This window comes from Pygoscelis adeliae, unplaced genomic scaffold, assembly GCF_000699105.1.
Source record: "Pygoscelis adeliae isolate BGI_AS28 unplaced genomic scaffold, ASM69910v1 Scaffold134, whole genome shotgun sequence".
Classification (NCBI taxonomy): Eukaryota; Metazoa; Chordata; class Aves; order Sphenisciformes; family Spheniscidae; genus Pygoscelis; species Pygoscelis adeliae.
The window spans coordinates 1,813,864-1,825,123 of NW_008824716.1; the positions used below are offsets into that span (position 1 = coordinate 1,813,864).

General features: G+C 35.6%; 1 protein-coding gene across 1 annotated transcript in view; it reads right to left on the reverse strand.

Moving 5' to 3' along the window:
• The window catches only part of DIAPH3 (diaphanous-related formin 3), a 234,091-nt gene that overhangs the window by 131,639 nt on the left and 91,192 nt on the right, over positions 1 to 11,260 (reverse strand). Inside the window, exons 17-18 of the mRNA XM_009323204.1 lie at positions 10,622 to 10,716; positions 3,958 to 4,059 (exon numbers count right to left, since the gene is read on the reverse strand). Of these exons, the coding sequence (XP_009321479.1) occupies positions 3,958 to 4,059; positions 10,622 to 10,716 (197 nt within the window). The remainder of the gene's footprint in view (positions 1 to 3,957; positions 4,060 to 10,621; positions 10,717 to 11,260) is intronic.

An 11,260-nucleotide genomic window follows, 5' to 3' on the forward strand; every position in this document is an offset into this window, starting at 1 on the left:
CTAAGCGCCTCATCTACACGTCTTTTAAATACCTCCAGGGATGGTGACTCAACCACTTCCCTGGGCAGCCTCTTCCAATGTTTAACCACTCTTTCAGTAAAGACATTTTTCCTCACATCCAATCTAAACCTCCCCTGGCACAACTTGAGGCCATTTCCTCTCGTCCTTTCGCCAGTTACTTGGGAGAAGAGACCGACACCCACCTCGCTACAGCCTCCTTTCAGGTAGTTGTAGAGAGAGATGAGGTCTCCCCTCAGCCTCCTTTTCTCCAGGCTAAACAACCCCAGCTCCCTCAGCCGCTCCTCATAAGACTTGTTCTCCAGACCCCTCACCAGCCTCATTGCCCTTCTCTGGACACGCTCCAACACCTCAACGTCCTTCTTGTAGTGAGGGGCCCAAAACTGAACACAGTATTCGAGGTGCAGCCTCACCAGTGCCGAGTACAGGGGCACGATCATATTCCAGTTGGAATGATTTGGCACAGTCAAATAGGTGTCTACTCCTCAGCCAGTCCAGTTCATGGTCAGTTTTACTGGTGTAAATCCACCTTACTGTCATTTTGCCATAATTGGTCAGACTCAAATGAATCTCCTGAAGTTTAGACATGGGCTTATATCTGTCATTCTGGCAGACACAGTTTGAAACAAGGTTATCAGAGAGAAGCACCGTGCTCAGTCTACTTTATGCAGCACAGGACACTGGAATTTTTTTCAGTAACACTGATACATATGAACCTCTCCTCTACATCAACAATCTACCCTTTCAGTTTTCTAATATTAAATTTTCTGGAAACCCATGAACTTTTAATATTATTGAACAAAAGTGCAGCATTTATAGAGCTCGATTCCAGAATAGATTAGATTTTTAAATTTTTATTATTTTTTAAAAGAAAAACTAATGTTTGATGTCTACATAAAACTTGAACATAAAAATCAAAAATGTTTACATAAAGAGGGTGCAATTCTGACAAGCACAGAAAGACTTGTCATCTGTGGCACCAAATAGCACAAGAAAAAAAACAGAAAATGGAGCTTGACAAAGTCCGTGTAAAATATTCCATTACTAGCATTCTCCTCTTTTCCTGTGTTGCTTATCACAGTGTCATCTAAACGTCTGGGTCAGCCAGATTTATATTAAAAGACTATGGTAGAGGTAAAAATGCAAAAGATTGTTTTGTTTGCTTTATCATACTCACTTTTCCTAACCAGGTCCCCCCCCTTTCCTTTTTTCCTTTATCAACCCCTCTCCAAATATTTCAACTTCTAGATCAAATGAGCCAGGTACTCTACCAACAGCTTTTATTCATTACATCAGGAAATTTCATTCCTAGGGCCCCACCCATTTCATATACTGATTGAGATATGGGCCTATGAAGAAACATATTCTTAGGAAATGTATGTATTACAATATATTACTTAAATTTTGAACGTGTGAGACTCCAGACTAAACCTACTACATCTGATTTCTAATTTCATCAGATTCTGTAATGGCATTTAAGATGAAGACTTATTTCAAGAACAAGGAAGAAGTTTGGAGAACTTAACATACCTGTTTCGCCCTACAGGATTTGAAGAAATTTGTGGAGGGAAGATGAAAGTGAGAGGAAGGAGCTAACTCTTATATCAGATAAGAAGCCTCCCATACCTTAGATCTGGCTATACATTCCAAGGATGCCCAATTAACATCTACTGTATATCAGCTGCAGTATTAGTCCATGTTCAAGACAGAGACATAATATGCAAGTGAGAAAACAAAAACTTTCAAAGCCTAGAACCATGGAAAATCTAAAGGGAATTTGACAAGTCAGAAAGTACAAATGAATTCAATGTAAATTATTTTTAAAACTTATTAAAGTGATTCTTCAGGGGGTTGGGGTTTTTTTGGTTGTGGTTTGTGGTTGTGCTTTTTTTTTTTTTTTAAGAGACAATAATATATTGATGTATCTTAACTTTACGCTGATTACCACAACTGAGTAAACAAACGTAGGAACTCTCACTTATAAAATTACAGATTTAAACCAAAATTTTCACATGGAGAACTGATTCAAACATAATAACCATTATCACAGCTTCCTCCCAATTCTCACCACCAAAAAGTTAAATTCTGTTGGTCATGGTAGATTTAACTGCTAACCTGTTTCTCTCTTTCTAAAGCTCTGTAATATAAACTAGGCTGAAAACAAACCTAAAACTTACCATTGTGAAACCTACCTTTGTGAAACTATTGCTATTTTCTGAATTGAATAAACAAATACTATAAAAAAAACAAGTGAAAAGGTAATAATTTCTCTGACTTTAGAACTTTTGTGTTCTTTGCAAGCAGAGGTGCTGAAAGCATTAGTTTCATATCTCATAAAATAACAAAACATGTTTTGACTGATTTTTTTTTTTGTTGCGGGAAGATACTTCTTTTAAAGAATCTCAGGGACCTATTCAATGACCTTTTGAGATAATTTAATCAACTAAAGTAAGGTTAAGATAGGGATGAACTATAAAGAGATCCCTTGAATGTCTGATAAAGCCTCAACAAGAAATAAAAAGCGAAAGATTTCATTAGCTTTTGTAACTAAGAAATTTGGACCAAGAAAAAATTATAATTTGGCTTCAGTTAGAAAACTATATATGAAAATCTTGGAAAATAAACAGAAGTGTTAAAAACACTGGTATTATTCTTTTTTTTTCTTGCTCCCAGAGTGCAGTTAGAAGACTCCCAAGAACACAGAAACCAGCATTACATTAGATGTACAATGACTGTTACTCTTGTTAAAGATGGATTGAAAATGAACAGTGGCAACAGCTTTCAGCAAAAGCACCACTTCAGAACTAGTTTTGTTTTACAAGTACCTATACTCAAAGACGACTGCCTATGTGACATCTGTAACCGGCACCAGTTCAATGCAGTGGTGTTTCCTGACCAGACCAACATTCTGCAGTTGACTCAGAATAGTGATCGCTGCTCTTATATCCCCCACCTGTACTCCAGCTGTTCCAATATTTAAGTACAGGTCTTTGATACCCACAGCGATAACTACAAACAGCAAGTGCCTGATACTCCTTTTCCTGAAGCCCACAGATACATCTAAAAGAATTATTTCCACCCCCAGGGAAATCCTCTCAGATGAAGCTAACAATGACCATCTTTGCTTGAAACGCGAGGAGCGGACCAAAAAAAAAAAAAAAAAAAAAAAAAAAAAAATCAGACTTACATAGATATATGCACCCAGGAAAAGAAATAGCCTCATTCTGTGTTTGTCTACATGAAATCATTAACAATTATAAATTATGAGCTATGTAGAAATTATATCCAAACTGTATTTCCACAAAAGGCATCAACTGCCAGCACTGAACTAGCAGTATTTTCTTTTCTGTCTTCCAGTCTTCCTTTGTTAATTCAACCTGGGAAATATTACAAACGTATCTTCCCGCTGGGAATGGAAAAGGTGACTACAAGTACAGTTGACAGAACATATTATAAAACATAGGAGGAAGGAGGTAGAATAGGTTAACATAGTGATAACTACAGTATTTTCTTCTCATTTACATGGAGAATAGGAAGAAAAATATCAGTGTAGAAAACGTCACTGAAAAAGTTAAGACTTATTAATGCAAACAAAAGTAAAGCCAAGCTATTTTAGCTATGGCAATTCAAAAATACCTCCGTATCTCCCAGTGAAACTTTGCCACGAAAATACTTTTTTTTTTTTTTAAAAAAACTAAATTACTTTTTAAAGAAAGAGAATCCCAAATCATTCCAACAGTAATATTCCAACAATCAGGCCTTCCACATCCATGGATACGTCCACTAAAAGTCCAATTAAAAGGCAGCACTTGTACACTTCTCCGGTCTGGAACCTCTTCACATTTAGGAAGAAGCAGCTGGTACTGTTTCTGTAATATTATATTAAAACTATATTTCAGGAAAGGACCCCAAAAAAAGTGATAACAAAACAGAACTCACCACAACTCCAAACTGCTCCGGCTCAGACAAATTATTATACTCGCTCTTGAACTTGGACAATGCATTCAATTGTTCTTGTTCGGGAAGATGTTTTATTAAATTCTATCAAGAAAAATAAAATAGGCTTAAAAATCTCAGATTCTATGTTGCTTGTGTTATTGTAGGCAAATGGTATTACATATGCATCATTACCATACACTCCAAAGACAACACTCGTCCCTGAAGACAGCAGAATGTAAATTGGCAACACACAAATTAATGTAACTGAGAGTGTAAAAAGCGATTAAATACTGCTAGCTAGCATCTTTTGCTGATTCTACAAACATTTACGTAGTCTTTTTTTAAACACCATTTTTAAAGAAAGAATATGCTCGATAGGCACTATATGCAAACAGAACACCAAGAACCAAACAGAACAGGGTAGGCACAATAAGAATTTCAAGTGTAACATATCCAACGAAAGGATGGCAAGAATTACTAATGCTATACAAAAAGTATTTTGAAAATGGATAATTTATTTTCTAGTATTTCAAAACAAAAGCTTAAACCCATTAGATACTACTTAGCCTGAAAACTTGCCAGAAGTAGGAATTCAGAGGTGGGACTCAGCTTCAGCTGAATTCAGGAGTCCATATGGGGAGCTTGGACACTTACACAAGTCAATGTCTTGTGAACACAGGTAAGGGAATCTAAACATGTCACCTTCATTAATCATCTGAAGAGTTCTCAGACTCCCTGGAGCTTCCTGAACACTAGACACCTACATTTACATATAGACACCTACATTTAGGCACCTGAATCCCACTCTAATTACAATCAGCTAGGTAGGCTAAAAATGGCTATTCTGAGGTTCTGGAAGTAGAGAGCTTCTCAAACATTTAATTATGGTATGTAATTCAAGTCAGTAGCTCAGTTCTGTCCCTTCCCAAGGTGACTACTATAACTACTAGGCAATAGTTAGGGTCCCCCTATAGCCTGCTCTCTTTCTCAACTTATGACTCTTGTGTTCCTCTTTACACATCGACTAAGCTTCCATCATAGTAAGAAAACAAGAGAGAGATTGTGTTCTTTCTTAAAACACTCCCTGGTCTACTGATAAGATCACTTTTCTGAACTGAAATAAAGATTCAATCCTTCTAACACTGAATCAGGTCTAGCAAACACAGCTATCCCACTACCTACTACGACATTTCAAGAAAGGATCAGAAAGACTAACTCCAGTATTTCTCCATTACTCAACGGAAAAGGCAGACACTTCGGTTAAGTCAAAGTCTGTTTTATTAGTCTGCAAGTAAATAGCTTTGGTGATATACAATCAACAGAGAAGAACTTCAGTTAGTGAACACCTGAAAGTCTTAAAAAAACCCTAATTTTATCCACTGTTGTGGTTTGTACCTGTAGCTGTACCAACTACTAAGAAGGAAATTAACTCTATCCCTGCCGAAACCAGGACAATCACAAAAGATCCTAATTTCTTCTTCTACAGGAAATTCAGCTAGTTAGGATATACAAATTACCCCTCTGGGGCCAGAGAGATAAAAAGTCATAGCTATGCTTTGCTTAACATACTTCCCTAATTTAAGAAGAAAGAATTCAGCTCTAACTAGTACCCCAACAATATCCCTAAACCAGTAGTCAACTCAGTGGCTCTATGCTATCTTCAGAACCTGTATTAGCTAGTTCAAAGCTAGCCCCAGGCGTTTATTCAAGTTGCAATAGCACCCTTGGATTGCAGTATAGACATTCCTCTTGTAAAAGTATGAAACTACTACATTTGTAACTAAAGAACAGATGTATCCAAAGTGTGGAAGTTTTTTAAAAGCAGCTTGAATATTTTGTTTAAAACTACTTCTTTTAATTTTTCATAAATCAATCTCTTAGCTCTTGTAACAATTGTCATTTTATGGCAATTTAGCATTTATCAAACGTTTTTTCTAATGGATAAAAAGACCTAGACAGTCCTTTATCACTGTTTTGTTTTAGTGCAAAAATAGTTACTATGTTAAGAACTGAAAGCCTCCTTTGAGTCTAAGGACTACGATAAGTAATTCGTTTTACAATATTTTGTCATATCCAAAGTAAGGACAACATAGTTCATCAAGAAAGTAAAGTCAGCAAGTAAGAAAAGCTAGACTTACAAGCAAAGGTCTAAATAAACCAAAGGAGAGTAAATGATAGTTAAAGAGTAGACTGCTTCAACAGACTGTCCATGCTCAAATAAGGATTTTGGTAGGGAAAAGAGAGTACTATTAAAAATGCACGAATGATGATGCTTAAAATAATAACGCAAACAAATTTTATGGAACTTGATTTGGACATGGTCAGACTGACTTCCAGCATGAAGAATCTATAACAATAGTCATATATATCCTTACCATTATTACACTTGGAAAATATTTTTGTAAAACAGACTACATTTATTAATTATGGATGAAGATGTCCAGCACTAAATCAGTAACATTGAGCAAAAATGAAAGGGTACAAAGTGTAAAAGGGTACATTTTAAATTAGAAATTCATAACCCACTTATTTCTTGTCTTGATACGCAACATCTATATATAACCAGCTCTAAATATACTACAATTCCTTAATCTTTACTGAGATTAAAATGTTATTGTTTGATGCTAAAATAATTTTCACATGTAGAAAAACTGACCACAAAACTTTCAAAAAGAGAAACAGTTAAGCGTTGTATGAATGTTTTCAATATTGAGCATCAAAAAAAAACCCCTGAAGCAGCAGCTGATATCAAAGCAGCTTTATGGTGTTCAGATAAAGCTTTTGAACTGCTAGAGATGAAACACATTTTGAATATCAAACAGAGAATAAGAAGGAGAAAGAATTTTGACTAAGTCACAAGAAACATTCCAATAATTAGTCAATGACTATTTGGATTACAACATGACTTTTGGAGTTCTTACATCTTTAAGAACTAGATTTAATTCCTAACTGGAGAAAGGGGGGGAGGGAGAGAGAGAGAGTGCTGGGAGGGACACATTTTACTTCTTAAGCATAACAAAAGAGTAGGATTAAGGACAGATTTCTAACTTCAGAAACTGTAACATTAGGATACACTGAACAATATTTAAAGCTAGACAGAAAAAATTGATGAAGGCAAGAGATTTCTAGAAAGGAGAAGACCTTAATATTTAAGGTACCTTATATAAATAAATGAAAATAGCCATATGCTTGCAAACCTATGTATGCTTTTGGTCTTCTCAGAATCATGAAATACACAGGACTACATTTTCATAGCATGACCATAACCCATACTTGTGAAGGTTTTTAAAGGTAGAAATAGAGACATGCAGCTGGATAGTTAAATTTATTTAGTAACCTAAGCATATGTGAAGGTGAACAGCAAATTTTTAAGCAATGAGGCACATTATTCTACCACTTCCAAAGGAAGATGGGTGTCTTAAGTGCTTTTTCAAGTTTAAACTCAGATGGTCCCCTTTTCAAAGTTATTACAGGGTTGTTTTACCCAGGAACAAGAAACTTGGATGAAACCATTTGATAAAAATTATTACATCCAAACTTGCAAAGTAAATTTTTTTTCCATTTGATTTAGGCCTGCAAGTGTTTAATCACTTTGCAAAAAAATGCAATCTATACTCTTGAATCATTCATATGCTTAAAAAAACTGCAATATGTGGGACCTGCCATCCTCTAACACTATGCCTTGTTATATATATGTCTGTGTTCATACAGGATACTGTGAGCATTATCACTTGTATTCTACTACACTTTTAATCACAGCAGCTGCTAACGTCACTTTCCTCTTGTAGGACAATATTCCTCACCACATATTTGGCTCTTCAACTTCTCTTATCCTTTTCTTAAATAAAATTGTTCCCTCCCCTCCAAAAGCAAATGCAAAAAGACTCAAACTTTGTCAACAATACTTAGACTCAATTCTTATGCCAAGAATTATACAGAGAGGTTACTGGATACACTGACTTTCAATATACTCTACTGTTAATACTAATATTAAAAGACCCACAAGATTATCAGCACAGTGTCAAAAAAGTATCTCCTATTATTGTTAACCATGCCTATTGCATAGAGAATGAAGTGGGGCTCGGTTGTGTTAGCTGTTTTAAATATACAGAAAAGTAGGCAGTCTTTATACCAAGGTATATACCATTGAAAGGGAAATAAAAGTCCACAAAAGAAATTAAAAAGAAAAAAAAAGTAAACAATTCTCTATGAAAGTAAAGTTTTTCTTCTTAGCTTATTGCAACGGATGGAGTATTTACCACATGTTCACATAAAAGTATGCCATTAATTAACTACCTTTAATGGTTTGATGATCTTTTTCCCCAAAGCCTAGATGCAAAAAAATGTTTTGCCTTCTTTAAATAATACACATAGAAATTATCAAGATGCCAGTTTTTCATAGTTTTGATATATAATATTTATTTAGTATATACAGGTTGCTTCATGATATTGTTGAGGACCTAATTTCGTTAACAAGCTAAACTGTCACCGCTGAAAAACAGTGCTAAGGTCAAATAGCATGAGAGAGTCTCAGAGCAAGCATGGACTATCTGAAACAGAGTTCAAGCTGAACATAACAGCGTAGCATATTCCATCTCTCAGCTTTTCATGCTATTTTAGAGAATTTCGACTTGTTCCAAATAAAAGATGCACTTCATGCACCTTTTGAGCGTGAAGAAAACCTTGAAAAAGAAAAGTGATATAAGTGCAAACTAGAATCAACAAACAGCTTAGACGTGTAAATTGCTTTTTTCATCCTAATAACCTTAAAGTAATAGTTTCAGTGCTAATATTAACTGCATCGTTGAATGAAAGAAAGAGAATTATACAATGGTTATATATACTGTCACTGGGGATGATGGCTCATGTTTGTTCCTTCAAATATTTCTTCGGAGAAACATCTCATTCTTCAAATCAATCAGTAGACAAGCTCGTTTTAAAGGAACGTGAAGTCCAAATAGGTCAACAGAGTCTAAAGATCTTTGAAATCCAAGTGACAAGAAGTGAGAGCCAAACTGCATGCGGGAAGGAAAGGAGCATGCTGAACATTGTACAGCCTCCTCAGTAGGAGCTTATTTTGACATTCCAATATGGTGGAAATTTATTTCACAAGCAAAGCACACAAATATAAATTTTCCTTGTTTTGACCTTTGAATACAAATTGCTGTGTTGCAGTTTGAGTCACACATTTGAATCTCAAAGAGCCTTAACGTTACAACTCATTTTTTGACTCTCTCTATTACCTGTATTATTTCTTTACTAAACAACATTCCTGCAAAAAGCATACATTTCTACAAAATCTAACTTTCTCTTTCTTGGATGTTTCAGTAGGGACTGGTGCCCATGTCTCTAACACACTTTCAGGTATGCTCTACAGATCAGCTATCTAAATCCTCTGTAAGTGAAACCTATGCCACATGACTAGTAGATTGATAATAATTATGATTTGAAATTCATGAGCTATAACAGCAAAAATCTGAAGTTCATCACAGTATGTAGGAGTCCTGTCCAAAAGACAGACAATCTTGGTCTAAAGACATATCTTTGCAAATCTAATGGATGCCCACCAAGATGACTGGGGAACATGGCACACAACAGGCAAGGAGAGGTTGAGAGAAGTGGGTTTGTTGAACTGTAAGAAAACAAGGCTCAGGGGAACTTAATGTGGTTTTCAGGTACCCAACTGGAGGGTACAGAGAAGATGCAATTAGGTTCCTCTCGGAGGCGTGCAGCAGAAGACCAAGGTCACAAGTTGCAACAATGAAAATTCTAGTTAGATAAAGAAGAAAAAAAGTTTTTCACCACGAGGGTAGTTCAACACTGGAAAAGGTGTCCAGAAACGCTATGGAGTCTCCAGCCTTGGAGATATTAAAAATTTAATGGGAAAAGGCCCTGAGCAACCGGCTCTAGTTGACCTGGCTTTGAGCAGGGGCTCGGATCAAATGACCTCCAAATTATTTTTTTCCCATGGTACCATAATTAAGTATTTGTATTTTATTTATTTTATTAAATTCTTTGACTTATTAACCCGTAAATAACACTGTCTGTAGAACAACATGAGGAACTTCCAGTTTCTTTTGTCTCCACACAGAATCATACTGATTCTGTGCTTTGAATAAAATAATATGGAAAGGGAAAACACTATCCAAATAAACTCTAGGGAAGAAAAGTAGTCACTGTGGATGCCCTCAGGCAAGATCCCAGATTGTATCAGCTCTAGCAGGACAGGGGAAAAAACCCAAACAAAAAAACCCAAAGAAACAAAACAAAACAAAACAAAAACAAACCCAAACCTTTTTCCATCTAGTTTTTGACCAGAACAACAGATTTGTGCAGATGAGACAGAGGTAGAAACAAATTAAAGAAAAAGTTAGTAACTAGGGAAGAAACAGAATATCATATGCTGTTTGAATATATACCAAAGAAAAATCTAATTTAGGTGTGGACAATATGAATGCAGAAAAGAGAGAACATAAGTTCAGCTGCTTTCATAAAAAAAATTAGCTTTACAAATATAAAAAAACTATAGTTCACAGAAAAAAAAAAGATTCTTGCAGTGATTTATTAGCCAAAAGTTTATGTTAAGAGGCTTTTTAGCTACAGGTTTCTATTTGACGAGAAGCTTACCCTGAAATATTGTGATTTAAAGTGTCTTTTTCCTCACCTGAATCATGGACTCTGACAGCTGTGTTTCGTCTACTTCCAATATCATCATTTTGATTTCCTCATAAGGCACTCGGAAAGAGCCAAGGAAAATTGCTAAAACAAAGATACAACACATAATGAAGAAAGCAAGACAACAACAATCTTTTTTCTACTTACAAAACACCAGTTAAACAGGCTATAGAATCTACAGGTTAACAAACACTACGCAAAGTAATGTAGATAAGAGATAACGATTTTAAATGTATTTTCAATTACTGTTCTCCTACAATTCCAGCCTTCTCCATCCACTTGTTATGAGCAACACCCAGCATCATAAGCATTGGATCAAATGACCTCCAAATTATTTTTTTCCCATGGTACCATAATTAAGTATTTGTATTTAATTTATATTATTAAATTCTTTGACTTATTAACCCTTAAATAACACTGTGCGTAGAAGAACACGAGGAACTTCCAGTTTCTTTTGTCTCCACACAGAATCATAAGCAGCCAGTGACAAGTCTACTCTGCAGGATAATCATTGCCATTATAGTATTTTGTGCTGAGGTGACAATTACACTTTTTTCTTCAATGGTCAATAGCATCCTGGCCTGTATCAGAAATAGCGTGGCCAGCAGGAGCAGGGAAGTGATCGTCC